Below are 26,717 nucleotides of genomic sequence, written 5' to 3' on the forward strand. Positions count from 1 at the left end.
AGTTTTCTGATCTGAATTTAAAATTTTATGTCATTCCTGTTTAACAGTTTGTCTTCGAAGCCACCTAATACGTTACTGAATTATTTATATTTCGTATATAAACTTTTCTCTTTCAAATGGTTATTAAAAATATTAAAGTATTTGAGGCCTCCTCATGGTCAGTTTATCAGAGCAGTTAATTTTCAACTAAGTGTTCAGAGTAAATCAACCTTCAACATATAAAGTTGTAAAATACGCCGCGGTCCATTATTTAAGTACAGCCAACTCAATTAAATATCAGTAAACAAAGTCAACGTCAATGCCAAATATCTCTATATCTCTGTCGGGTTTTCGCCTCACCCACTGCTGTGATCCTGTGAAGAATGCATTCAGGAACTAATTCAATGCAAAGTAAAAAAACAGGACTGATGTCAAGGTTAGGCGAACGGAAGAAAAAAAAAAGCGTATTTAAAACACTTTCTAAAACACCGGCAACACTGGTGTAGTTTTTAAAAATGCGCTGGTAACCCGACACTTCGAAGTGTTTGCTACGGGGGAGACTCGGGCGGTCCCACCCCTCTCGGCCTCGGTCGGCGGTCCCGGAGCCCCGGAGCCGGCCAGAAAAAGACACAGCCGTGAAAACAAGTTCGCTTCGCCCGGTCCGAGGAGCGGGGAGTCAGCCGTGGGGCGGCTGCGACGTCAAAGCCCGCGGTCACCGCCCGGCTGTGGAGACCCCAGCCCCACAAAGGGGCACAGACCCCAAGTCCTAAAGGCGAAAAAGGTGGCGCTAGCCGCCGCCCACCACGACCAAGGCTGTCAGCCCTGCCCCCACCCGCGGGGGCGACCCCTGACCCCCCCCGCCTCCGCAGAGACCGAGGCGCTCTGGCTTGCACCGCCCCTCCCCCATCGCCCAGCCGGCGCGAGTCCCCGCACCTCCCCCGCTCCGGCGGTCTCGGGTCTCCGAGCCACTGCCTCCATAGACCGAGCAGCCGCCGCGGAGCTCTCTGGGGGTTGGAGTCCTCGAGGGGGCCTTTGCGCGCCTCAGCGGCGGAGCCGAGGACTATGACTCCCACAATGCCTCGCGCCCGCCCCCTCGCCGTCGGCTTTCCGTCGCTCCCAGACTACATTTCCCGGCAGCCCTCGCGGCTCTCCCGCCCTCCCTCCCGAGACACGAGCCGAACTGGGCGTCAGGTCGGGGAGCCGGTCGGGTTCCCGCTCGCCGCCGCCGCCGCCGCCGCCCCCCGCAGCGACTCTCCCGCCTCTCCAGTCGCGCTGGTCGCAGGACCTGCATCGACAACTCTGCTCGGCTGTGGAGCCGCCGGCCCGAGAGTATAGTGTCCAGGACGCGACACACCGACCCCCCATCATCTTCAGTCGGGGCGACCCCTCCCGGGTCCGCCTTCGCCCTGCGCGGCCGCCAGAGCCCCCGTCTCCGAGCGGCCCCGTGGCCCGGCGTCCGCATCCCGGCCCCTGCAGTCCGCGGTCGCCGCCCCCCACCCTGAACATGGACTCCGACTCCTGCGCCGCCGCTTTCCACCCGGAGGTGAGTGAGAGCTGCGCCCCGACAGCCCCTGACCACCCTCACGCCGATCCGGTGCTCCCGAAGGCCGACCCCCGCCGGCTGGGCGCCGTTCTCCCCTCCCCCAGCTATTTCTCGTCGCCCCCCGGGCGCCCAACCCCGCCCCCCACTCGGGCCCGCGCCCGGTCTTCCCCGCCCGCCGTATCCTCGGTGTCCCTTCCGCGGGCGTCCGCGTCCTCCCGGCGCCCCTTCCCCGTGGTCGCCGCGCCCACCCTCCCCGGCCTCGCGTAGCCGGGGGACCTGTCTGCGCCCCCGGCCCCTCCTCGCCGGCCTGGCTTACCCCTTCCCCGCCCCCGGGGACTCGGTCCGAGCCGCCTCCGCCCCGCGCTCCAGCTTCCCGGAGGAATCACCCACCCCCTCCCAGAGGGGCTCGCGGCCCCCTCTCGGACTGGGACTCCGCTCCGCGCTCCCCCGCCTCCTCCACTAATCCCCCCAGGCCTGGTGGCCCGCGCCCCGCCCCCTGACTCCCGCTCGGCCCCCGCCCCCTCTGGCTAGGGTGGGGGAGGCTCGTCCTTCGGGATCCCCACCCCTGCGGGGGCCTGAGCCGTGCTCCCACCCCTGACGCGTTTGCCTCCCCCTCCAGGGCCCCCTCCCCCGAGCTCGGCTCGCCCCGCCCCGGCTCCCCCTCCTTCCGGGGATCGGCCCTCGGTTCTCCCGGCCGCCCCCATCCCCCGGAGCCCCCGCCGCGGTCCCTTCTCTCTCTCGAAGCTCGCCGAGTCCGGGGTGCGGGTCCGGCCGCCGGCGGGTGGGGGAGGGGAGGCGGCGCCGGGCGGGCTAGTCCGCCGCGCTGCCGCCTCGGGGGCTCGCGGGGCCTGTGAGTCTCGGACCCCGAATCCTGCCCGGCTACTCGCGCCCCCTCCCCCACGGGATGGGCCCCGCACCTTCCGGGGCCGCTTGTCGGCGAGGAGCGGCTTCCGCGGGAGGGTGGGGAGGGGGCCGCACCGCCATCTGCTTTTCTTACGGGCGGCGTTGGCGGGGCCCGGGCGGCCGGCGCGGTAGGAGCGGCGCGGGTCCCCCGCCCCGGGCCCGAGGGCACCGCCGCCATCCACTCAGAGTCCCTGCTACTGACCCACTTCAGCATATTCCCCGCCGAAATAAAAGTTCTCCCCGCGAGTTTGAGGGCCGCAGCCCTCCCACCCAGCCGGAGGGAGGGCGGTCAGTTCTCCCTGCGGTTGGGGGCAGGGTCTCCCCGGCTCTGGAAGCGCTGGGTACTGCGCGGACTCTGCCTTGTCGCTGTCCTGCGCGCCTCTCCGGGTCTGGGCGGCCGAGGGCTGAGGGCAGAGGCGGTTTGCTAGCACCGAGTTGAGAAAATAAAAAGAAGTGGAGCCCTTGGAAGGAGACCTGCGGGCGGCAGGCCGCCCGCGCTGTTTTCTGGGCGCGCTGGACTGAGGGGGCGGGGGTGGTTGTACTCCGGCAGAAGCCGGAGCCTACCCCGTCATCTCCTCCCCCTACTTTCATCCGAGTGGGGAGTGGGCCCCTCGGCTATGGAAATGTTAGCTGAACTCCTAAGGATGGGATTGAGGTGGGTGATAAAGTGCTTAAAGAAAACCTAAGTAAATACCCTAGTCGAATGAACCGAAGAGAGCAAATAATCTTTTTCTTCCTAGCTCCTCTTTCTCAGAGAATCAATTCTTGTTGAGGGCGATTCTTAATTGAATGGGGATGGGACACACAAGCCAAAATTTCTAATACTTCACCTTCAGTATGCAAATGGTTTTGTTGTTCAGTCCTTAAATCCTGTCCAAGTCGTTAAGCCTGGGGGACTGTAGCCCTCCAGGCTCTTCTGTCTAGGGGATTTTCCAGGCAAGGATACTGAAATGGGTTGCCTTCTCCTCCTCCAGGGGATCTTCCTCACCCAGGGATTGAACCTTCCTCTCCTGCATTGCAGGCGGCTTTTAGTGACTGTAATTATATACAGAGTTAGGTTTCCTAAATGGTAGTAAATGGTAGTGGCAGGATTTTTTCTGGGTTGAGGGGTGCCTTGCCCCAGGGTGTTGGAGGAGTGGAGGGACCAGCAGGAAGTGTCTCCTCTGGAGGAGAGAGCAGAGTAGGAGGCAGGGGGTCCTCCTGCAGCCCTGCCTGGGGAGGGGTCAGGCAAGATTCAGGTCCAGGATTCCAGGTCTGAACTCGGCAGGTTGAAAAGTAGTTGACTTCTGAAGTCACTTAAAATATTTCAGCTGCAGCAGTTTATCTTCAAAGTGGAAAATTTGTGGCAAAAAAGTTAATTATTAGGGCTCTCTACAATAGGCCTGTAGAAACTTAATAGATAATGTCAGAAAATGCACATGAGCGCTAATAAATAGACTTTTGTACAATCTTTTATCTTCTAACCAGTTTCCCAGTATTCTTGGCATAGCATCACATACCTCCTCTTTCAACCTTCTGAAAACTGTTAATTCTTGACCCAGACTTACCTTATCTTGTTTCTAAAGTGTTTGTAAATCTAGCAGTGTGTTTTTGAGTGGCAGACTATGAAAGCTCCAGCCTGTTTAGTATTGTTTTTTTGATGTCACCTATAAGTGTCTACTTCCAAACATGCTCCCTTTTCTCTCTGTTAACAGGAGTACTCCCCCAGTTACAAGCGGCGCAGGACCGTGGAGGATTTCAACAAATTCTGCACCTTTGTCTTGGCCTATGCAGGCTACATCCCTTATCCAAAGGAGGTAATTCAGCACTTCAGAGACCTTGCTGGCAGCAAAACCAGAGTCTTTGACAAGGCAGTGGGTCTGGAAGGGATTGAATGGGAGGACTTGAGCCATAACAGTCAGGCAGAAATTTTTCTTACAAACCTAGACCAGCCTGGGAAGTGGTTCCTAAAACGGATGGAAAATGTAGATTTGTCTAGAAATGGTTCGATAAACTTTCAAAGTTTGCTTACAAATAATCTAACTTATACCTTCCTAATGTCTAGTGTTTATTGAAAGGTTACTGTCACTTAGTCGTGGTCTATACGGTCCATGGGATTCTTCAGGCCAGAATACTGAGTGGGTAGCTTTTTCCTTCTCCAGGAGATCTTCCCAATTCAGGGATCTAACCCAGGTCTCCTGCATTGCAGGTGGATTCTTTATCTGCTGAGCCACAAGGGAAGCCCAAGAATACTGGCGTGGGTAGCCTATCTCTTCTCCAGTAGATCTTCCTAACCCAGGAATCAAACCAGGGTCTCCTGCATTGCAGGCGGATTCTTTACCAACTAAGCCACAAGGGAAGCCTGGAGAGCTTACTGTGGCTAGGCACTATTTTTGGCCATTATAATGATATGCAGTAGGAGCTTTTATTTATAGCCTTTTTGGTAGTAGTTTATTTATTTTGGCTGTGCCACATGCTTTGTAGGATCTTAGTTCCATGACCAGGAATCAAACCCAGGGCCAGCAGTGAAAGTGCTGAATTCTAATCACTGGACTTCCTGGGAATCCCCTGCTTGTTTCTGTTGTATTTATTTACTTTTTCTCTTCCATTTTAAAGATGAGGACACTGGGGCACAGAGAGGGAACTCCTTACTCTGGGTACAGGCTCTTTGGTGGTGGAGCCTGGGGTTCAAGCAGATCAAATAGTTGGGCCCAGTCCACCCTGCTCTACCTGGTGGGTGTCCTCCTGGTTGGTGTCATTACAGAATCTTCAGGGAATCGTGGCCAGAATCCCATGTAAATTAAGGCATTTTTTCCTTGCTGAGAAATGGGCAGGTGGACCAGTGCTGCCAGGGTGCTCAAACTTCAGGGGCCTGGTTCATACTGTGCAAGGCTAAAGAGAAAGGAATCCAGTATTTTTAGGGGGCCAGATCCCAGCACTGGCTTATTGTTTCCACTGCCAGCTAGGTCTGTAATGCCTACATGAATGTTGCTACTGTTTGCACATAAACAGTAACAGTTTGTTTGATTGACCTGAAGGAACCAGAGACTTGAACTCACTGCTTTGGGGCAGTAATTACATACTTGGATTTTGCAGTATTTTGAGATACCTCCAAGTTTTTAAAGAGAAGTGTCAGAACATCCTCATCATTAATTTACATTCACTTAATTAAAATGTACATCCTTTGGGAGGACAGTTGTGGGGTAGACTGTAAAATCAGTAAAGATAAGAGCTTGAGGATGTGTCTTTAGCACTCCTGTCACAGAAGTGTATTGAGTATCAACTAAGTCCTTGGTGAGGGTTCACCCAGGGCTGGAGGTCCCCCTTGTGGGTTCATGTTGTAGCTGGAAGGATGCACTAAATCCCATTCCCGATGTTCCTGAAGAATAGCACTGGTGAGAGCTGAGGAGCTCTGGGTTCTTGTTTCCCACATCTGCAGACCTCACCTGGTGGGGAGTGGGGAGGATGGGGTCCTTTGGAAGCTCTGCTCAGGCCAAGCTCTTGGTGTTGGAGGCTGGTTGAAATAATCAGAAGCCACCCTGTTTTGTCTGTCCTTTCAGGAAGTCCCTCTGAGGAGCAGTCCCAGCCCCGCCAACAGCACCGCTGGTACCATCGACAGCGACGGCTGGGATGCCAGTTTTGCCGACATCTCGTCCACCGTGCCCTTGCCAGTCTCTGATCGCTGCTTTGGCCACCTGCAGCCCACCCTCCTGCAGCGAGCTAAGCCTAGTAACTTCCTGCTAGACAGAAAGAAGACTGACAAGCTGAAGAAGAAGAAGAAGAGGAAGCGAAGGGACAGTGACGTGCCTGGGAAGGAGGGCTACATGGGGGGCTTGCTGCAGCTGGAAGCCGCCGACCCATACTCAGAGACCCCCACGAGCCCCACTCTGCAGGATATCCCCCAGGCTGCTGGAGACCCCTGCTCGGGCTGGGACTCCGATACTCCTTCCAGTGGGTCTTGCACCACAGTGTCACCGGATCAGGTCAAAGAAATAAAAACTGAAGGCAAACGGACTATCGTCCGGCAGGGCAAGCAGGTGGTGTTCCGGGACGAAGACAGCACGGGCAACGATGAAGACATCATGGTGGATTCCGGTGAGTGGCCCAGAGGTGGGACGCTAAGAGCGGGGTTTCAGGGCCCTAACCTTCCCCTTCCATTGCAGGGGTTGTGGGTTCGATCCCTGGTCGAGGAGCTGAGATCCCATGCGCCTGCTGTGAGGTGCGGGGTTTCAGTGCAGTGGTCCCTTCCTTGGAAGGGGACAGGGGAGCATGCCCCACCACCTTCAGGGGAAAGGGTATGAGAAGGCCGATGCTGAGACATTTAGGAAGGGGTGATCACATCTGAAGACGGCGGACATTCCAGAGCAGGCCTCAAAATGTGAAAATAACATAGCTCATGCGTAACCACCTTGTGGGGAGTTCCTCGTACCACACATTTCAGTGCTTTTGGGGCACGTATGCATTTTCAGAGCGGGAAGTATCACCCTGAAACTTGAAATTGGTTTCACCGCAGCTCAGCTGCCCTCTCCCTTTGGAGAGTGGCTTTCCTGATGGGCGGGGGTCTGATTGGTGGTGGTGTGAGAGATTTTTCCACTCTTAACGTGATTCTCTGCTTTCAGATGATGACTCCTGGGACCTGGTCACGTGCTTCTGCATGAAACCGTTTGCTGGCCGCCCAATGATAGAGTGCAACGAGTGCCACACTTGGATTCACCTGTCCTGTGCAAAGATCCGGAAGTCCAACGTTCCGGAAGTGTTTGTCTGCCAAAAGTGCCGGGACTCCAAGTTTGACATCCGCCGTTCCAACCGGTCCCGAATGGGCTCCCGGAAGCTGTTTCTGGACTGACTGCTGGAGGGCGAGGAGTCGGAAGGGACTGTGGGCCTGCTGGCCCTGGTCTTAGTTGAGCACAGGACTCTTAGCTCCAGCGCGGGCAGACCCCTGCCGTTCAGGTGCCTACACGAAAGGACCAGCTGTCCAAGGTATAAACTGTACATAGCCAGTGACTGAATAAAATCCTCGTTGGCCAGAGCTGCTGCTGGAGCCGTGGTCTCTGCAGTGGAGGTGGACTGCACACCCAAGTGCAGTGGGTTTGGTCCAGCCGAACATGAGGGTGCTTGGTCGTTGTGCATTTTTGCTCTCATTGTTGACAAACTCCCGCCGATCGGAACAAGTGCTGGCTGTTACTCCTGCTTCCGCTGTGTTGGCGCGAGGAGATGTTTCCCTGGCCTGTTTATGAACCGCCATATGTGTAAAGTTCTTCTCCAGTCCGTCTTTTACCATAAGTGTCTGTACAGCAACCATCGAAGCCGCTCCTCCCTTAGTGGTCCCCTCTCCCCTGCCTTGGGGGAGGCCTGTTCCCCTGGGGCTGGAGTCCCTGGCCTCACCCAGGGGTAGTGAGCTTGCTGGTGAGCCCCAGGTTTCCTTCTGTTCTTTAAAGGGGACACTATGCAGCTGCTTCTCTGTGGAAAGGGTTGGTTTGGGGGTGGGGTCATGGTGGCCCGTGTTCATAACTCAGTTTCCTGTTTTGCACGATGTAAAAAAACCTGTCTTTTTGCACGAAATAGCCAAAAGTATTGGCAGACTTTTGCCAGGGTTCCCTTCCTCTCCAGTTGGCTTTGGAGGGCCTGGGGGTGCCCAGCAAGCTGTTTTCAAGTGAGGGGGCGCCTGGATCCTCTCCTTGTCTCTCCCCGCTCACTAGGTTCTAGCAGCGACGTTAAAGGTTAGGCAGTCTCTGGGGGAGGGTGTTCTCCACATAGTGGTGGGGGGAGGGAAATGGGGAGGAAGGCCTCCCTCATGGGTATTCTTAGTATGCCCCTCGTACAGGCTGGCCTGCTGGTTCCAGGGGGCAAGGTTAGGACTTTTGAAGCATTTTTTTGGTTTGAGTTGCTGAGTGAGTGATATGGTAATATTGGCCTCCAGGAACATACCACTGAACTTTGCAAAGTTCCTTAGATCTAAAGCAGGGCCCTGGACCGAGGAGACCCCTGTGCAGGCCGGCTCTGGAGAGGCCAGGGAGTTTGAAGCCCCAGCAGGCCTCCGCTGGAGGGCCATGTGGCGGGGACACTGATGGGTCTCAGGCTTGAGGGAGAGGGAGGACTTCTGTGTTCTCTGAAACTGACATTACTCTAGCAGTTTAAATACTCGTTTTTTTGTATATTAATGAGTGTGTCTTCATAAACATTATTTCTTATGAAGCATGAAGAGGGAAGGGTGCCCAAGTCAGGCATATTTATTGACATCAAGATGGAGCCTCAGTCTTCCCACAGGGGGACTTCTCTACGTGGTCCCCATGTATGAGGCCACCAGACGGACTTGTGTCCACGTTCTCTCACTGAAGCACGGGTGGGGGGAGGGGGGTTGAACTGTAATCGGCTGATCAGAGCCTATATTTTGTCCTAGTATCTTTCATGCTTGACCAGCCAACTGCCTTTTTTGTTTTATTTTTAATTCTGTTGTTTCTATTAACACAAAAATAGAGAGAAATAGTTTTTGAAATCCATTTTATTGTGAAGAGCCCCAAGGGAGGTGTTCTACTGTAGAGAAAACTAGTAAGGAGCCTGGCTTAGAAACAACCTTCTCCCCAGACAACCGTCTGGCTCTGACTAGGGCAAAAGTCCAGGAAAAGTTGGGAGAGGAATTTGCCAAAGATCTGCACCATGACATTGCCTGTCCTGTGTCTTCACCATGACAGTAGCCAAAGTTTCCAAATGTTTCTCTCTTAAAAAAAAACTCCACAGTTTTACAAGTGTGTTTAAGAATAGGTGTGATTTTAGGGTGGAGCTGCCAGTCCTGGCAATTACCATATTGCTCTTAGAAGACTTAGTTCCTGGTGACGCCTCTGGAAGGCATTTGATACTCATCTCGATTTCTGTTTCCTTCATTTGCTTTTGTTCTTTTAACAGAGTTATCCCTGTGGGTGGTGTCAAAGAAGTCAGGACACCACAGTTTTTCTGTTAGATTGAGCTGGGCAGCTGCAATCAGCTTTATGCAAATTAGGTATGGCCCATCTCCGGGTTCCTGGTTGGTGGCTGATGGAGAAGGGAGGGAAAGTTGTCATCCCCAAAGCAAGTCCCTCCCGTCGGGCTTTGGCCAGGCCAGACACTTAACATCGTTTACATGGTTCTGTGTAATTATAAAGTTTATGTGTATAAAGCGAAGCTGTTTCTGTGAAACTGTATATTTTGTAAATAAATATATTGCTACTTTGAGGTTCATGTTTAGCTTTAGGTGTTTGTGTTCTGTGCTGAAGGACTGACCCTTCATTACCAACCCCCAAAACCATGGTTACATGAAGACTTGGGAAGTTAGAGTCTGAGTTTGGTTTAGCAGGATGAAACATTATCACAGCCCTTAATATGCTTTTCTAGTAAATTCTCCAGAAACAAACCACAGCATGAAGAGGCATGAATAGCTTTCACAATTTCTTCACATTGTGCATTAGCTTAAATCCCAGTGAGTGGTTAACCTGCATTGTAAAAGCTGCAGCTGCCTCTAAGTTTATGCAGGTGGGATTAGAATTTGCCCCGTATTCATTCTGTCCTTCCACTTGGGGGTCCCAAGGGGCTGAGCCTGTTCTGTCAGTCAGCTGTGTCTGCCTAGCCAATCTGGGACCAGCTAATGGTCAACTAGTACTTTCTTCTGTGACGTTGGAGCAGCCGAAATCTATGAATCAATACCTACTGAAATATTGAAAATACTGGCCTAGGTGGCCAGTGAGCCTGCCTTTGGTTTTCAGTTGTCCCAAACTGGGTGGGTGTGTGTGAATTTTGGAAGCTTCAAAGCAAGGAGGTGAGGGTGACGCTTTAGCGTAACTAGCGTAAAACCTGCATCTGCTCCTAGTTGGGGATGTCGGGTCTGAGCCGGGCCTTGAAGCACCCTTTGACGCGGTCGCAGGCACTGCGTGCATAAGATGCTGGCCAAAGAACAGAGCCAGGCCCGCCTTCACTCACCAGCCCCTGCAAGCCCCGCCCCGCCCGGATCCTCCCCCGTCTCCTACTGGCCCCGCCTCTCTCTCTCGAGGGCCTGTCGCCTGCAGACCCCGCCCCTATCGCTCGCCCCGCCTCCACCGGCCCCGCCCCGCCCCGCCCCATGACCCCCGCCCCTCCCGGAGTCGCTGCCGCGCCCCGCAGGCCCCGCCGCCGCCATCTTTGTTAGGGGCAGCCGGGCCTGGAGTCTGGAGATGCCGAAGTCGTGCGCGGCCCGGCAGTGCTGCAACCGCTACAGCAATCGCAGGAAGCAGCTCACCTTCCACCGGTGAGGGGCGGGGGCACCGGGGTGCGCGGGGGCCAGCCTCTCCCAGGCCGACGACCACGGCCCCAGCGGAAGCGTCAGGTCTGGCGCGACAGGCGTGGGGACGCCCGGGCCACTGCCCGACCGCCGGGAGGCCAGAGGACGTGCGGCCGAGCCCTTTGCGGAGGGGCGGCGGACCCCCGGAGAGCGGCGAGGTCCCGGCCCAAGAAGCCCGGCACCACCTCGGCCGCCTGGGCGCGCGGGGAGACGGTCGGAGAGGCTGAGTAACCTGCCCGCCGGCGCACAGCCTCTCTTGGGTCGGGGGAGGCGGTGGCGGGCCTGGTGCGCGCTCAGCGCTGCGCCTTTGCGGTGACTTGGCGTGCGTCCCCTCCGCGGTTCAGGGACTGTGCAGCCCGGGACGTAGTTAAGTGTGCAGCATTTGCTGCAAGGTGAGCGATGCTAATCTCCCTTAGGTGTGCGGTGCGCTGCGCCCTCTGCTCACTTCTCCGGGTCTCTAGTCAGGAAGGAAAGGCGTGGTGGAGGAATGAGAACGTTCCAGCGGGTAGGGGCGCGGGGCCGGGACGCGCGACCTTTGCTGGAGCCCGCAGGAGGATGATAGGATTTCTGGAGTCTGTCCCTGCGCGCCCCGCGCACGCCAGGTATGGGACCCGGCCGAGTGCACGGCCGCTTGCGCATCAATGGGTAGAGTGTTGCACACTTTCTTGCTGGTTCCAGCCACACGCCTTCCTCCGTCCTGCTCAGAGTGTGACTCCAAAGGGCTGCGCTCTGTTCATCTACACCTCGTCTCCTCTTTAAGCGTTTTCTTTTTTAACGTGAGTATGTCTATTGATATGTAACACGCGTACGGAAAAGTGCACAATTTATAAGCACACAGTTTCACCAAGTGAACACCCGGTGTGACCGCCAAGAGTTTAGACCATGGAAGCCCCCAGGAGACCCGGAAACGCACCCCCTTTCAGCCTCTCACTCAGTCCCCAAGGTAAGGCCTCTGTCAGAGGGGACTGCCTTGGCCTGTTTGGAGCCTCACTGAATGGAGTCACACGCTGTCCTTTTTCCTGTCCTTCGCTCATCTTTGTGCTTGTGAGTCCTTCATGTGGCCCGAAGCAGCTGCAGCAGCTCATCCTTTTCATTGCTGTGTAGTGATCCAGGAGTGTATTTATTCCAACCAACTTGTTGTACAATTGAAGGGCATTTGGGCCCCTCTGTTTTATGGCCATTACGGGCATGAGGCTTGGGTCATCTTTGCTGGGTCTTATCTTCCAGCGCCTGTACCCCACCACTCCCAAAATTACCTCGGTCAAGTCCCAGTGGCCCTTCTCTGCGGCCTGTGACACAACCGACTGCTGACCCCTTGAGGCCATCTACCACCTGGCTTCTGGGACACCTCTCGGTCTCTTCCTTTATCACAGTGTCCCTTCTCAGTCTTGGGTAGATTCTGCTCGTTTCCAACTCCAGACAGATGTTGGAGCACTTCAGGGTGCCGGCCATGCTGCTGTCCTGTCCCTGTCCACACTGACTTCCCAGGGCAGCCATCTCACCCAGGCTTATGGCTCTGCCACCTTTTACATGGGGATACCCTCATGGTGACATCTCCAGACAACTCTTGTCCCCCTGTCATTCAGCTTCAGCATGTGGACATCTAAAAGGCACCTGAAATTTAACATTAACGTATATTGATAAAACCAAACTGCTGACCCTCCCAAAGCTGCCCGTCCCCTACAATCTTAGCACTTAAAACTCTTTCCTCTGCTTCTTAGCCCACAGGCAGACTTCTTTGCCTGGCTTTCTTGATGCACCCCAGATCTGCCACTCATCACCCTCTCCAGCTCCACCCTGAACCTGCCACCAGTTGTGCTCCTGCCGCAGCCTCACCCTCGGCCTGAGCCTCCAGGAACCCCCTTCCGACAGTGGCCCGCGTCCTTTTCTCGCTCTGTGTCAGCCAGACCTGCCTCGTTGGCTTCTGACACCCTCTGGCCTTCGCACTTGCTCTTCCTTTTCTTCCTGTATCGCTGTTCTCTGTCCCACTTCCTGCAGTCTCTGCTCCAGCGTCACCTCCTAGGTTGCCTTCCCCGACCACTTCCTACTCTATTCTTGGACAGTCAGTGTCTGTCTGGTGTACTGGCTGTCTCCCTGCTCTAGAATGTAGGCTCCACAAGGGCGGGGTCACTTCCCCTCCTGCTTCCCCACACAGGAGCTGGAATGGAGGCCTGCCTGGCACATGTGGCTCTGGGAGCAGCTCACTGAGGCCCTGGCTGCGTTCATGGTCTCCGGTTTCCTACTAAGGATACTGTCAACAGCCACAATGGAAGCTTCCCGACATGGAAGGATGTGGTTTAAGAGGACAAGGCTACTAAATTTTCCAGGCTGTCCAGTAAAATGCTGGGCAGGGATGCAGAAGGTCCCTGGGACCCTGAAGGTGTGTGTTTAGCCCGGCAAGTCCCTTGTGCCTTCTTGCTGTGTCCCCAGGTTCCCGTTCAGCCGCCCGGAGCTGCTGAAGGAATGGGTGCTGAACATCGGCCGGGGCGACTTTGAGCCCAAGCAGCACACGGTCATCTGCTCTGAGCACTTCCGGCCTGAGTGCTTCAGCGCCTTTGGGAACCGCAAGAACCTGAAGCACAACGCGGTGCCCACAGTGTTCGCCTTCCAGGGCTCCCCGCAGGTGCGTGGCCACCGGGGTCCCCCACCTGGCAGTGGGGTGGGCACCGGTGTCATTTGCGGGGATAGCAGAGGCTGAAAACTGTCAGGCCCCTAGGTCTGAAGCCTAGGGCCCCCTCCTGGCCATGAGCTTTAGGAAATCTGCAATTCAAAGCTGCTTTAAAGACAAGTCACTTCATGATGGGTGCTACGGAAGCAGCTGATGGGGAGGGGGCCGAGAGCTTGCTCCTTTCTGCGCTTCACTTTGTGGGGCCTCACTTGGGCTCGAGGGAGGTGAGGACTTTCCTGTCCAGGGCACAGGAGGACGATGCTGGTGGACTGCTGGAGGGGAACAGGGACAGTGGAGCGAGGCTGGGTGGGGGCAGGATCTGAGCATGCTCGGGAGCAGCAGCAGCTCAGGCCCTGTGGAGGGCGCAGGGCCAGGTGGTGACAGGCTTGGACGGGCGGTGGTTTTCTTCAAAGGGGTGGACGGCTTGACATACAGGGATCTTAGTTTCCCAACCAGGGATTGAACCCTTGCCCCCTGCAGTGGAACTGCAGAGCCCTAACCACTGGACCACCAGGGAAGTCCTGGACAGGAGGTGGATTTTCGGGGGGAGGCCAGTGGGGACTTCGGAAGGTCCCTCTGGAGGCTGGTTCAGAGGCCACTGTGGCATCGCAGGTGAGGGTGGTCATGGTGGCCTGAGCCAAAAGTGGGTGTGATGAGGAGAAGATGGAGCAGGCAACTTTGGAGACCTGTTGGGTTGAGAAGGAGGTGGTCTGGGGGTTAGGGGGAGTCCCTGATTCCCTGAGACGGCCCTGAGCACATGGAGTTTGGCTTCCTAGTGGGATACCAAGGCAGACATGTCTGGTGGGGCAGGATGTATGGGTTTGGCCCAGGAGGGGATACAACAGGACAGTTGGAGCTGGAGCCCTGAGGCGGTCATAGTGAATTTTACAAGTTCTCACTGTGCCGTGAGTCCCAGAGGGAGGACTGGAGCCGGGCACTGGCTGGAGCCTGGGAGGCAGAGCAGAGGTGGAACAGACGGAAGACCTGCAGGTACCCACACTGGTGTTAAGGAGGGGAGAAGGGAGCCAGTGGGCACCATGAGCTCCCGGCTGTGGGGTGTCAGGCCTCTGCCCTTGATCCTTGTCCGCCTGATCATGCAGCCTAACGAAGTCCAGGTCCCCGCCACCGTGCTTCCCCCCGCTGCTCCTCAGACTCTCTGGCAGCTGTGAGCATCTGCCTAGGGGATGCTCCCTGAGGGTTGGGCTTTGCTCCATGGGTTTTATTCCCATGTCCAGGAACATTGCTTGGCACAAAGTAGGAGCTGTTGGTTCTTTCTTTTAAGTGTGGAAGGCATTTTATTTTATATATATATATATATATATATATATATATATATACTTATTTTATCATGGTAAGAACACTCACCCTGAGATCTATTGTTTAACACACATTAAGTGCACAGCACATTATTGTGGGCTATAGGGATGTGGTACTGTGGGGCTCTGGAAATTATAGTTTGCTGACCTGAAACTCCCATCGTGGATCAGGAACCCTCCACCTGCCCTGTTCAGTCAGGGTGACGACTTGCACGGCGTTTGTAGGAAACTGCAGACGATTGTGGTCCTGCCTGAAGTGCTTTTGGTGCCTGGGGGCAGAGTGGGGGCGGGGGGGTAGTTGAAATTGTGGTCCCCATGGCTTCTGATCAGTTCTTTGGAGGCCTGGGTACTATAGGCTCTGAGCTGGGTATTTTCCCTTGAAGAATGCCAGGCCCTAGGGCAGCATGTATCAGTTAAACAGGTCCCTGGCTTCAGTGGGTCTCTGACCCAAGAGTTTGGGCACGGTGGAGAAGGAAGGGCACTGGTGGATGGTGAGAGGAGAGCTGGGCTGGGCTGAGCGTAGGGACAGAGACAGGTGAGGCCTGATGGACCCTCTGGTGCAGATCTCCTGTGCCCACCTCAGGGCCTGTCCACAGCAGCTCTGTGTCTCTTGCAGCTGGTGAGGGAGAACACGGACCCTACCGGCCGGAGTGGAGACACCACCTCTGGGGAGAGAAAGGTGAGTCTGCCCTGCTGGTCACGAGTGTTCCAACTCAGCTGCTGTGCCTTCCCGCCAGGCTGGCCCACTGGAGCTCATCATACTTTCCTTACAAGCTGGGGTTTGGGTTGTTTTCCTAGAGAAGGAGAAGCCGAAGCCGTCCATGCCTCCTCCTCCCTGTTCAATATCAAGCAGTGGCAGCCGGTCGCAAGTCTGGCTCCTGCTCCGTTTCTAAGGGTTTGGCCCCAGGCCGTGGAGGACGCTGGCTATCCTGTTGGTGCCCTGGCAGCCCCGGTGTGGTGTGAAGGGACTCCTGGCAGGATAAGTAGCAGCTGGGGAGGACCAGTGAGCGGCCGGCTCCACCCTGTCTTTCCAGGTCCTCCCTGAGACGGAGCCTGGGGAGTGTGGCCTGGGGAGGAAGGTGGAAACAACGGTTGAAGCGCTGCAGCTGCCCCCCGAGGTTGGAGGCCCAGGAGCACAGGTGAGGCTGGGCTGGGCATGAAGGCAGTGCGGGACTGGTCTCAGTCTGAGGGGATTTGCTTCAAACAGAATGAAGAAAACTGGTGCCCAAACCAGAGCACCATGACATATAGCCTGGACCTCAGACTACTTGGAACAGCTGCGGCTCGGCAGTTGTGGGTGACAGGGGAGCCCCCTTGGCCTCAGGTGCCTGGCCACTGCTCTGGTCTCTGACTGACCTCTGTCCTCAGGTCCTGCCACACACACCTGAAGCCTCTGGGGTCCCTGGTCAGCCAGCTAGCCCCCCAGAGCTGAAGAGGCGCTTTCCCACACAGCCGTCTGATCATAGCTATGCCCTTTTGGACTTAGACGCCCTTAAAAAAAAACTCTTCCTGACTCTGAAGGAGAACGAAAAGCTCCGTAGGCGCCTGAAGGCCCAGAGGCTGGTGATGCGGAGGATGTGCAGCCGTCTGCGGGCCTGCCTTGCGGGGCAGCCGGGACTCCAGGCCAGGCCTCGGCTGGGGCAGCAGAGCTGAGCTGCCCACTGGGCCCTGTTGTCTGAGCCTCTGAGAGGAGGGGCCGTGGTTTCTGGACTCTGGCTGTGGACCTTTTGGTCCCACTTTGACCCTCTGGCCAGCGCCGCCTCAGGTGGAGTGTGGTGGCCCCAGGCGGGGAGGCAGCCGGGGCCCTGAGCAGCACACCTTGGCTCTCCCTTCGGAAGGTGACAGCCCAGCTGCCCCTAGCACAAGCTGGGTGAGTGTCCTTGGAACCACCCTGGGCCAGTGTGGCAGACCATGTCCTTGAGGGCTAGGTGGGCCCCGGTGGGGGTGTGGGGTGCTGGCTGGCCCTAAGGCAGCGAGGTGTCCCCTCCATCACCTGGATGGCTGGCTCCATCCCAGGAGCACCTCTGCGTAGCTGGTGTGAGTGAGCAATGTAATAAAGTGTCTTCCTGCCCCGCGTGCCGCCTCCTTTATTTAAAAGTGAGTGAGCACTGATTTGAGTTCTGAGCCTGGTCACAGCTGAGGAGACTGACTTCCTATTTCCTGCAGAAGGGCTAGCAGGATGTGACCACCTTTGATTACCCAAAAAAGTTGCCTTTAATAAAAAACAAAACAAAAACAACCTAGCCTGTGATTTCAACTCTGGACTCTTAAAATTCTCAGGTAAATGTCTGGCAGAGAAAATACCCCAGCCTCAAGTTAGAGGTCTCATGGTTTGAACCCTGAGAACAGAGGGTGGGATGAGGCCTATGAGGCGGCGGCAAGTCCCTCTGCCTGCTGGCTCCTAAAGTGAACACACAGACACATAGACACTGCCCCCGGCTTTCAGGAAAGATTTATTGTGGTAAGAGCGTGTCCTCTGTTCAGTCCCTGTTCAACAACAGGAGGGACGGCCTGCCAGGAGGGGCACAGGCTGTGGCCAAGGTCGGACTCCACTAACTCGACACTTATTGCACGATTTACATTCAGAGCAGCAGCTCCTGCAGGGAACTTTTAAGTGGAGATAAATATTACAGAATTGGACAACCTGAACTATCTTTAAACACTGGAGGAAGGGGGTTGTGAGTGACTTCTCCGGTACCGACATCAGGAGCAAGGCCTGATTGAACAGGAGCCGCACGGAGGCTGCCTGAACCCCCACCAGCCAGGCATCCGCTCCTCCGGTGACTGTTCATCAGCCAGGCTGGGCAGGAGGGGCCTGGTCCTGAAATACTCTGCATCCGCAAAAGAGGCGTGTGAAGGAAGGGGATCCCAGGAGCAGACACCCAAATGGGTACAGGCAGCCCAGAGGAGACGGACTGACCCGGTGTGGGAGCAGCAGTGCCACCGGCTGGCAGCGAGCAGGGAGGAGCCTGCCGGAACCCCCTGAGCCTCTTGGCTCCCACTCTGACCTCTGGGGGCTGCCTGGACTGAGCTGCGTGGGGGAGGGCAGAGGCATTGCGGTTTCCGAGGACACAGGTGGCTCCTGGGACCAGAGTGACATCCTCTGTCCCAAGCCAGGTGCCAGTGGAATGACTTGAGAAGTTCTGGGAGGGGACGAAGGAGACTTAATTCCCAAAGCCACTCGTTCTCAGGTAAAAAGCAGATTTATAAACCCACACCATCCTGTCCAGATTCACGCAGTCACATTTCAGCAGGAAGGTGACTCAACAGGCGCTCACTTGATCCAGAGACTCAGCTCCTGGGAACGCCTTCCCTCCTTCCATTTTGTTTTCTGTGTTCAGTGTGGATTTTAGGAAAGGTAGCTCACGGTCACGGGCATGAGGGTGAGGTATTCATAAATACCTCACGGCAGACAGAGCTACTGGGTGGCTCAGCGGGCACGCAGGCTGAGGGACCCTGAGGCCCCGGGGGCTGGGCCTTCCCTGCGGGGACATGATCCTTGGGAACAGACTCGGGCCCAGCTGTAGTTCCAGTCCTGGTGGGGTTGCCTCAGGGCACCTGTGTGTCCCTTCACATAATTGAGCCGGTACCACTTTCTATGCAAATACAAAATAAACATCTGATTCTGGGTGGTTTTTTTTCCTGCTTCCAAATTTGTTGACTCCTGGGGAAATTCTTTTGCAGCCCCTTTTGAATCTGTGTTCTCAAGTAGTTTATCCATCAGTATCAATTCTGTGAGCTGTAAAAAGACAAAATCAGTGTGTCTAAAGGCAACTTGTTTCCATGCCTTCTTTCCATGTAGTGGGGATCAACCAGGGCCTGGCCAGAGGCTGCCTGGCCTGCAGCCGGGCAGAGGATGAGCTGCCAAAAATCACCATGTTCTTGAACACAGAGCCGCCGGGTCTGCCTCATACCTAGTCACCCTGGCTGCAGTTTCCAAGAGCTCACTAATTCCACCTGGGAAAGGGCTGACCCCTCTCTCAGGGTGTCATTTCCCAGGTCTGTGTAGGTCATGATGCCCAAGCCTATGGCTCCCTGGCCAAGGATGGAAGGAAGGTGGTTGTCGCCCGTCGCCCCCCCCCCCGCAACTGAGGTCCCTGGGCCCGTCTCTGGGCAACAGGTGACAGCTGGGGGCAGCTACTCACACTGCTTTGGTATCCTGAGTGCCTCGCTGTCGAGCGCCATCACCTGATGTAGGACCCCACGGAACTGGTAAAGCACTTTCAGGTTCTTCTCTTCACCCACACACGGGTCATAGAAGCCAGGCAGCCCAGCCTGCAACAGACAGATTCTCACTGGAGATGGGCGTCTGAAGCCCAGTGGTGCTGCCGTCTATACCTGCCTGGAGGGGCAGCGTGGACACTGCCCACGAAGGATGCAAACCTTGGAGCCTGAGTACAGGAAACAGGATTTTAACAAGTTGCTTACTTAGTCCTAGACTTGCCCCGCTGCCACACTAAAACACCCTCCAGCTTCAAGGAAGCCCTGCCAAAGATGCGAGACCAGGAACCCATTCAGGGACCAGGGCTCTCTGCCTGAGCTCCTCTGTGCTTTAATTCACCTCGCACATACCCTGGCTCCCCCCCGAGCCTCCTGTGTGCTACAGGTGGACTCCTCCTTCTGGAACCAGGCAAGGCACAGAGCATGAGCTCCCAAAGGCAGGAGGTATATTCTGTTTGCTGCTGTAACTGGCACACAGTAGGCGCTCAAGAGACAGTTGGCAATGAATGAATGGACAGATGGACGAATGGATGGACCGGTGAATGGCTGGCTGGCTGAAGTCAACCGCTCCAGTGTGGCTGTAACCTGGATCCTGGGCCGCACCCTGCACAGGGGACGGGGCAGCACGACGGGTTCCACTGCAGTGACATGGCCCTCTGGAGGGTCCCTCTTCCTCAGATGCCCCTCCCATCTGCCCGAGCGCCCACCTTGGAGGCCTCAGTGAGGATGAGCTTGGAGTCCTTCACCAGACACTGCAGGGGCACGGTCACATCAATCACCTTCACCTTCTCGCTCTTCTTGCTCTTGTCGTTGACAAATTTCCCGTACCAGGCGTTGACGATAATGAGCCCTGAGAACAGGCCTGGTCAGGGCAGGGCAGCCTTGGTAGGCAACCCCTGTGCAGCCTGGCTGCAGGAGCCATGTGCCCCTGTGAGACCCCAGCACCCACCCCATCCTCAGAGAGGCCAGGCCTGCTCACCCATTCTGGACTCTTCAGCCTCGATTATTCTTCGGACAGATTCCTGCATCAACCGAACCTGCAAAGGACAAGGACGCTACTATCAGGGCCTCCCTAGGCTCCATCAGAGCCAGGGCCATATGCCTGGTGCCTATCGGTCCTGCTTGTCCATTTCTCTGGACATCGCTGCTATCACAGTCCTGGAAAAACAGTATACTCACAGGGAAGAAAGAGGACAACACCCACCACTTTTTAACAAAACCTGGTTATGTCTTTGCAGGGTAATAGGGTCGACTCTTCAGGGCACAGACAGACGCTCCCAGCGCTGCATCCCACAGGCAATAATGTAAAGACTAGATGACTAGGCAGGTTGTCAGGGAAGAAAAGCCCAAGACCCAAGGCCCCTGAGACCACTCTGCAGGGTGTGAAGCATGCCCCCCACAGCCCCGGTCTAAGAAACGTGGACAAGAAAGGATAGGAACAAGCATGCAGTCTGTGCTCTGCACGACGGGCAGGTCCACACTCAGGTCCTCGCAAGGCAGAGGCCTGGGAGGGAGCCGGTGACGCCGCACTCACCGCGGCTTCTGCCTCCTGTTTCTTCTGCAGGATGTCAGTGGCTGTGCTTTCCCTCTGCTTCTCCAGTTCCCTGAGGCGAGGAAAACACAAGCCACGTGTGAGGAACGTGGGGTTACCAGCACGGGAGGCCACAGTGCTCCGGGCTGGACCTGCGCCCTGCAGACAGCCTGTAAGTCTTACTGCGTTCCCAGTTCTAGAACTTTAAACACTATTTCCAAGACAAGTTCAAGCAAATCTGTTTGTCCCAGGCCTGTGCATCTGTCCTGTGGTCCCCAGATGGCTCTCCCCAACCTCAGTGGGAGGACTCCTCGCGGCAGTAATCTCAGGAAAGGGGGAGAGGGTGAGAATCTCAGGAGATGCCCCCAACCAGGCATTACCACAGGACACCCTTGGCAGGGACAACACATACTACATGCAATAAAATACATGTATTTCCGTCCCAGGAAAGCATGGGGACCTGGGCAGCACACACATGTCCTGGCAGCCTTGGCCCAGCACATCCTCTGCTCCAAGCCTTCAGTCTGCTGGGGAATTAGGACCCCAAACTTAAATGAATCAGAGGCTGGAGGGGCCCCATAAGCCTTCCTTGGGCTCCTCTCTCCCTGACTCTCTAAGTTCAGTGATCTATTAAATGAGATCATCGTAAAGTAATGAAGTTAAACCTCCTCTTGGGTTTAATGCTGTGCTAATGGATCATCTCTAAGAAACTGCAAAATAAATTCCATCTAGATGACTTCCAAGACTGTAGTTAACATGGGCCTTGTTTGTAGGAACTCAGAGCCTGATCTCTTTGAATTCAGTGCCAGACAAAGAAATGGTTAGAATGAGGAAAAGGAAGACTTCTCATTTCTGTGGTCATGGCTTATAGTCCCAACAATTTGGTAAACTAACTCTTAATTCTTTCTCAAAGTAGGAAATGTGGGTAGACAGAAGTTAACCCAAATGTTGCCAACAGTAGTACTACTACTACTGATAACAACTAGTTAATAATCACTGAGGACTTGATGTGACCAGACACCGCAGTGAGCACTTTACACGTATTAATGCAGGTGGTTCCCCTCACAGCCCTGTGGGGTGGGTGCTACCCTCTCCATGTCACAGATGGGGAAGCTGAGCACAGGGCGGTTGGGCTCCGTACCCGCCAGTGCTGAGAACTCACTTCTCCTTCTGAGCCCTGAGGTAGGGTTTGATGACCAGGCGGTGCAGGGCGAAGTACAGCACGAGCGGCCCCACGGTGGCATAGAACACGGCACTGGGCAGCAGCTGGTCTGTCAGGTGAATGGGGAAGAAGTAGGTCTGACTGGCCCTATTTAACCTGAGAAGAGAACAAAGCCGAGCACCCACTGAGTCAGGTTCCCAGGGAAAGGGTCGGGGGGCAAGGGTGTCCCAGCCCCAGGATAGAACCTCTTGACACACAGGACCTGGGGAGGCAGAACCCAGTCTGCACGCTTCACGACCCACTCCCCCGAGTGGGCCCCTAGGTCTGACAGAAGAAAGGTCTCGATACCTGCTGACGCAAGCAGCAGACTCACACCTAAGCAGAGCAAACATGGCCCGAGGAGGCAGGAGTGGCCACTCCTCCAGGTCAGCTCTCAGGGACGGCTGAGTGGTTCTGACAGGCCCTGTCACCCCACAGATATCAACTGTGAACTCTGGACCAGTGTGACCCACACCCTCAGGGACAAGACAATAACCAAGGGCAGAAGCACCAAATGGCACTGGTAAGCTTCTGGACTTTTATAAAAAACAGCTTTTAGCCTGAAGGCAATTCTCAGTCTATACCACAATGGATGATTAACGCTGCAAAGAAATCTGCAGTCCTATTAAAGAATTAGAGTTCAGAGTCTGGGGCTCCCCATCTGGGAAGAGGGGGCCCCCCAAAGGGAAGTCACAGGTGGGGAGCCCCAAGTTCTGAGTGCCAGAGATCCCCAGTGGATGGCTGGTGCTGTGTTTTGACTGTTGCCACATGGGTAAGTCCAAGGTTGCAGCCAGACTTCACCTAAGTTCTAAAAGGAAACAAAAATTAACACTTAAAAAACAAAAACACAAAATAGAATTTCTGCAATGTATTGTTCACAGTATCCAGAATACAATACCAACTATGCTACATAACCAGATACAACGAGAGAAAGATAATAAAGAGCGATCTCAGATGCTGGAGCCAGCAGATAAGGATTTTAAAGCAACTATTTAAACTCTGCTCAAAGATATAACATATTCACTGATGGTTTAGGAGATGAGAGAAGAGTAAGAGAATTTAGCAGAAATGATCCAATGTTAAGAACAAAGAGAAAAAGGATTGAAGACAAATGCACAGAGCCTCAGAAACCAGAGGTTTAGCACAGAAGTAATTAGGGCCCCAGAGAGGAGAGGAGGATTAAAACTGCAAAGAAATATGCACTCTTACTGGACTGAAGAATCAGAGCTCAAGAGTCTGGGGCAACACTGCAGCTGGGAAGAAGTATATTACATATTTAACATTTAATGAATTAATGGCCTAAAAGTTGTAAATTTAATAATTCTACAGAAATAAATACATAAATTTATAGAAGCAAGAAATTTAGCAAACCCCAAGCAGCAGACATAGAACAAAATCAGCTGTAGCTACACTCAAGTGCTGAGAAACAAAAGTAAAAAAAGTTGAGTAACCTGGGGGGTGTGGGGTGGGGAATAAACAAAAGAGACATTAGAGTATAACAGTTCAAAAGGACAATGACTTGTCAGACACAAAGGAGCCAGAATAGAGCAGAACACTGTGAGAACAATGAGAGAAAACTCCATTAACCCTGAATTCTATACCCAGTGACAAGACCCTTCAGTAAAGAAAGCAACTCCAGAAATGATGAAGGATGCTCAACACTAAAATGAGAACTCCAACAACCCAATAATGAAACAGACAGAAGATATGGATAGATGCTTCACTTAAAAAAAAAATAAAAAGGATGTCAAATAAGCACCTGAAAAGCTAGTCAACATCTCAGACAGGAGGTAAATGAGAATCAAGAGGACCACAATGGGACACACCTACAACACCTGCTAAAACAGGTGGAATTTAAAAAAAAAAAAAAAAAAAAGACCCTCCCAAGGGTTGGTAAGGATGCGGAACAACGAGAACTCTCAGAGCTGCTGGTGGGAAAGGAAGAGGAGACCACGGCTCTGGAAAATGGCTTGGGACTCTCTTACGAAGTCAAACACAGCCTCCCACGTGACTCAGGTCACCAGGGTATCTACCCATGAGAAGTGAGAACTGTGTTCACACAAAACTTGAATATGAATGTCTGTACTGACTGAATTTCTAACTTCCTGAAGTTGGAAACAACTGAAGTATTTACACAACAAATAAACCGTGGCACATCTACGCCATGCAGCACCCAACAGCAATGAGGAGGATCACACTGCTGATGCCTGTAACAGTGTGGATTATCTCAAATGCATGATGCTCCTGAAAGGAGCAAAGGCTTCACCTTGGATGACTCCAATTATGTGGCATCCTGGAAAAAGGCAAAAATATAGGGAATGAAGGAGATGTCCTCTACTCCCTACTTGTGATGGCGCTTACATGTAAAAAACAAGATGAAACACAGCAGGTAAATTCTGAGAGGTCTCATAACAAGGGAAAACAAAAAAATTTTTTTTTCTATTTCTTTAATTTTGTATCTACATGAGATGGTGGATGTTCACTAAATGTGCTGTAATAATCGTTTCATGATGTATGTAAGTCAAATCATTATGCCATACACCTTAAACTTATAAAGCACTGTTTGGTCAATTATATCTCAATAAAACTGGAAGGGAGGAAAAAAAGGGATGAACCAGAAAATTGGAGAAGCCCTGTATTTATGAAAGAAATTGAATTCACTATCAAACACCTTCCTATAATGAAAACTCAGGCTTGGTTGATTTCACTGCTAAAGTCTATGAAACTAAGGGAAAAAAAACAACCAAAAACATTCTTATACAAATTCTTTCAGAAAACAGAGGAAAGCATAATTCCTAACTCATTTTATCAGGCTGGCATAACTTGGTCCAAAACCTGATAAATACATAATAAAAAGACAATTATAACTGGCATCCCTTAAAAACAAAGATTTAAAAATTCTTAGTAAGACACCAGCAAATCAAGCAATATATATAAAGTATCACATGTCATGATCCAGTGGAATTTGCCTCAGGAATGTAAGGTTGGTTTAACATTCAAAGATTAGTGTGATTTGTCAAATAAATAGAATATAAGTTAGCAAAGAGCAGCTGCTATTGTTGAACTGCAGTGCCTTCCGGGAAAACCGTGGTTTACACACCAATATAACTCGGATGATGCAGCCTATGGACAAAGATGCAGGCTGGCGTCCTTGGGAAAGGAATTCAGTTCAGACTGTGTAACGTGACTTCTGCCGGGGAGGAGCATTTACAACAGAGGACGGAGCCTCACTGGAGGTCCCGATGTGGGAGGCGGGGGAGGAGGAGGGACTGGGATGCAGAAATCTGCTGGCTCCGTGTTCTTCATTAAATCTTGGGCATCTTCAAGTCTCAGCTTAGAGAGGGCCTGACGCCAGCTGTGGCCATGGGGACCTGCCTTGACCTCAGCTCCATGGCTGAGCTGTGGTCTGCTTCCTCTCACTCACGCACTTACAGAGTCCCTCCTCAGCACGAGGCTGTGTCCTTGGCGGCAGGAGCACAGAGAATAGATAAAATGGACTGAGTTACGGTGCTCTGAATGAGGGGTGGCGAGGGATGGATGGTTTGTCCAACGGAGAAGGTACAATGGAGAATAAGAACTGGGCAAAGGGGAAGTGGACGGCTTGGGGCAAGGTGAGGGCCACCAGTTTTAACAGGGTGACAGGAGGCGGTTTTGGCAATCAGGTGACATGTGAGCAGAGACCTGAGGGAACTGAAGAAATCAGCCGTGAGGCTCCCTGGGGACTGGGGAGCAGCACGTGCCAAGCCCAGAAGCAGGAGTGGGCTTGGTGTGCTCCCGAAGCAGCCTGGAGGCCAGAGGGGAGTGAATGGGGTCCGGTGGGGGGCAGAGAGGACAGTGAGGGGCTAGATCCTGCGGGCTCTGAGGGGGCCGATTTGCCCCTAATTGAGGGAGTCCCTGAGGGCCTTAAGCAGAAGGCTGAGACATTGGGAGAGCAGCGTCCCAAGGGAGGAGACTAGTCAGGAGGACACGAACAGTAATTCAGACTGGAGATAGTGGCCACAGACATTGTGAGAAACGGTCAGACTGAGGATGTGCTTTCTGAGGAGAGAGAATGCTAAGCTGGGAGACCCACTCCCGGGTTTCTGGCCAGAACCGGCAGAAAAACAGAGCTTGAGGTGCCAAGAGGGGGTGGACTCCAGGCCCAGCAGGCTGTGAAGGGCGCATGGGACTGAGGGTGGGGGACCATGGGAGTGGAGGTGCGACATCTGTGATGCTGTGAGGTCCCCGTGGTGTGGGGAAGGATGAGGGATGCACAGGCTGGAGCTGGAACCCTGAGCGCTGTGTGAGCATCACAGAGCCCAACAGTGATGAAGCCAGGAGGTCGGAGCAGACCATTGTGGGGTGCCTTGACAGCCAAGGGTCTGAGAGCGAGGCCTCTGTTTAGAGGCGACCAGCCAGGCCACTGAGGTGGGAGGATCTGGCGCAGAGAGTCCGAAGCTGCCTGCCCTGCGGACCACGGACCACGAGGCGTGGTCACAGTGTGGCGTGTGGGTGAGCGGATGTGCGGGGCCACCCCAGGGCATTTCAGGCAAGGGGAGGCAAGTAGGGACAGGCGGGCACAGGAAGTTCTCTGAAGCAGAGACTTGGCCTTACTGATTGAATGTTGGGCTTCTGGACTTGACGTTTGCTGACACACCCCATACAGAAGCAAGCACGTCTCTAACAGAATTCTATGCAAAGGCTCTTTCTTTCTTAACGCAGGTGAAGCTCAGGTGAGTTACCAGGTGCGAGACAACCCTTGGCCAGAAGGACCCGAGTCCAACCTACTTGATTTTGAGGGAAACTCCCTGCGGGACTCCAACGCTGACAGCTGCCCCGAGGACGCTGTGCCTGGAGATCTTCCTTTCTGCTCCGTACTCCACCACCGTCCCAAAGAAGCCGGCCCTGCAGGGAGCAGACCAGTGAGCCAGCCAGGCCCCTTGCTCCTGCTCCCCCACCAGCCCTATCACCACTGGCAGCCGTCACCCAGGACGGAGGCCAGGCCCCCATCCCAACTCCCTCGCCCTCCCACCACCCGCGGGGAGGACGTTCAGGATGGAAACCCCTGGTCAATGACCGGAGAGGAGTCTGACATCAGACACCAAGCTCC

The 26,717-nt window shown here is 54.4% G+C and overlaps 3 protein-coding genes across 4 annotated transcripts in view; 2 read left to right on the forward strand and 1 right to left on the reverse strand.

The window, feature by feature from the left end:
- The first annotated feature begins 1,124 nt into the window (after positions 1-1,124).
- Positions 1,125-9,619, forward strand: PHF13 (PHD finger protein 13). Its single transcript, XM_020890641.2, has 4 exons — positions 1,125-1,522; positions 4,120-4,221; positions 5,965-6,499; positions 7,024-9,619. The coding sequence occupies exons 1-4, from the start codon at positions 1,484-1,486 to the stop codon at positions 7,248-7,250; spliced, it is 903 nt and encodes a 300-aa protein (XP_020746300.2). The 5' UTR covers positions 1,125-1,483; the 3' UTR covers positions 7,251-9,619.
- Positions 9,620-10,517: 898 nt separating this feature from the next.
- Positions 10,518-16,749, forward strand: THAP3 (THAP domain containing 3). 2 transcript variants are annotated; one of them, XM_070474219.1, is made up of 6 exons: positions 10,518-10,658; positions 11,108-11,293; positions 13,122-13,314; positions 15,292-15,354; positions 15,710-15,814; positions 16,044-16,749. In XM_070474219.1, the coding sequence occupies exons 1-6, from the start codon at positions 10,585-10,587 to the stop codon at positions 16,326-16,328; spliced, it is 906 nt and encodes a 301-aa protein (XP_070330320.1). In that variant the 5' UTR covers positions 10,518-10,584; the 3' UTR covers positions 16,329-16,749. The 2 variants fall into 2 exon arrangements, with proteins under 2 accessions (XP_070330320.1, XP_020747401.2); XM_020891742.2 differs by lacking the exon at positions 11,108-11,293 and having other exon boundaries at positions 10,522-10,658.
- A 363-nt stretch (positions 16,750-17,112) lies between these two features.
- The window catches only part of DNAJC11 (DnaJ heat shock protein family (Hsp40) member C11), a 62,336-nt gene continuing 52,731 nt past the window's right edge, over positions 17,113-26,717 (reverse strand). The window contains exons 10-16 of the mRNA XM_020892845.2: positions 26,396-26,512; positions 21,590-21,745; positions 20,431-20,500; positions 19,876-19,933; positions 19,604-19,746; positions 18,821-18,950; positions 17,113-18,414 (exon numbers count right to left, since the gene is read on the reverse strand). Of these exons, the coding sequence (XP_020748504.2) occupies positions 18,389-18,414; positions 18,821-18,950; positions 19,604-19,746; positions 19,876-19,933; positions 20,431-20,500; positions 21,590-21,745; positions 26,396-26,512 (700 nt within the window). The 3' untranslated portion in view covers positions 17,113-18,388. The remainder of the gene's footprint in view (positions 18,415-18,820; positions 18,951-19,603; positions 19,747-19,875; positions 19,934-20,430; positions 20,501-21,589; positions 21,746-26,395; positions 26,513-26,717) is intronic.

The sequence above is a fragment of the Odocoileus virginianus genome, chromosome 11, assembly GCF_023699985.2.
Source record: "Odocoileus virginianus isolate 20LAN1187 ecotype Illinois chromosome 11, Ovbor_1.2, whole genome shotgun sequence".
Classification (NCBI taxonomy): domain Eukaryota; kingdom Metazoa; phylum Chordata; class Mammalia; order Artiodactyla; family Cervidae; genus Odocoileus; species Odocoileus virginianus.

Coding starts and splice junctions, on each gene's coding strand:
- PHF13 (XM_020890641.2), top strand. CDS start 1,484: ATGGACTCCGACTCCTGCGCCGCCGCTTTCCACCCGGAG. Junction 1,523..4,119: donor CCGCCGCTTTCCACCCGGAG/GTGAGTGAGAGC, acceptor CTCTGTTAACAG/GAGTACTCCCCCAGTTACAA. Junction 4,222..5,964: donor ACATCCCTTATCCAAAGGAG/GTAATTCAGCAC, acceptor CTGTCCTTTCAG/GAAGTCCCTCTGAGGAGCAG.
- THAP3 (XM_070474219.1), top strand. CDS start 10,585: ATGCCGAAGTCGTGCGCGGCCCGGCAGTGCTGCAACCGCTACAGCAAT. Junction 13,315..15,291: donor CCTTCCAGGGCTCCCCGCAG/GTGCGTGGCCAC, acceptor TGTCTCTTGCAG/CTGGTGAGGGAGAACACGGA. Junction 15,355..15,709: donor CCACCTCTGGGGAGAGAAAG/GTGAGTCTGCCC, acceptor CTGTCTTTCCAG/GTCCTCCCTGAGACGGAGCC.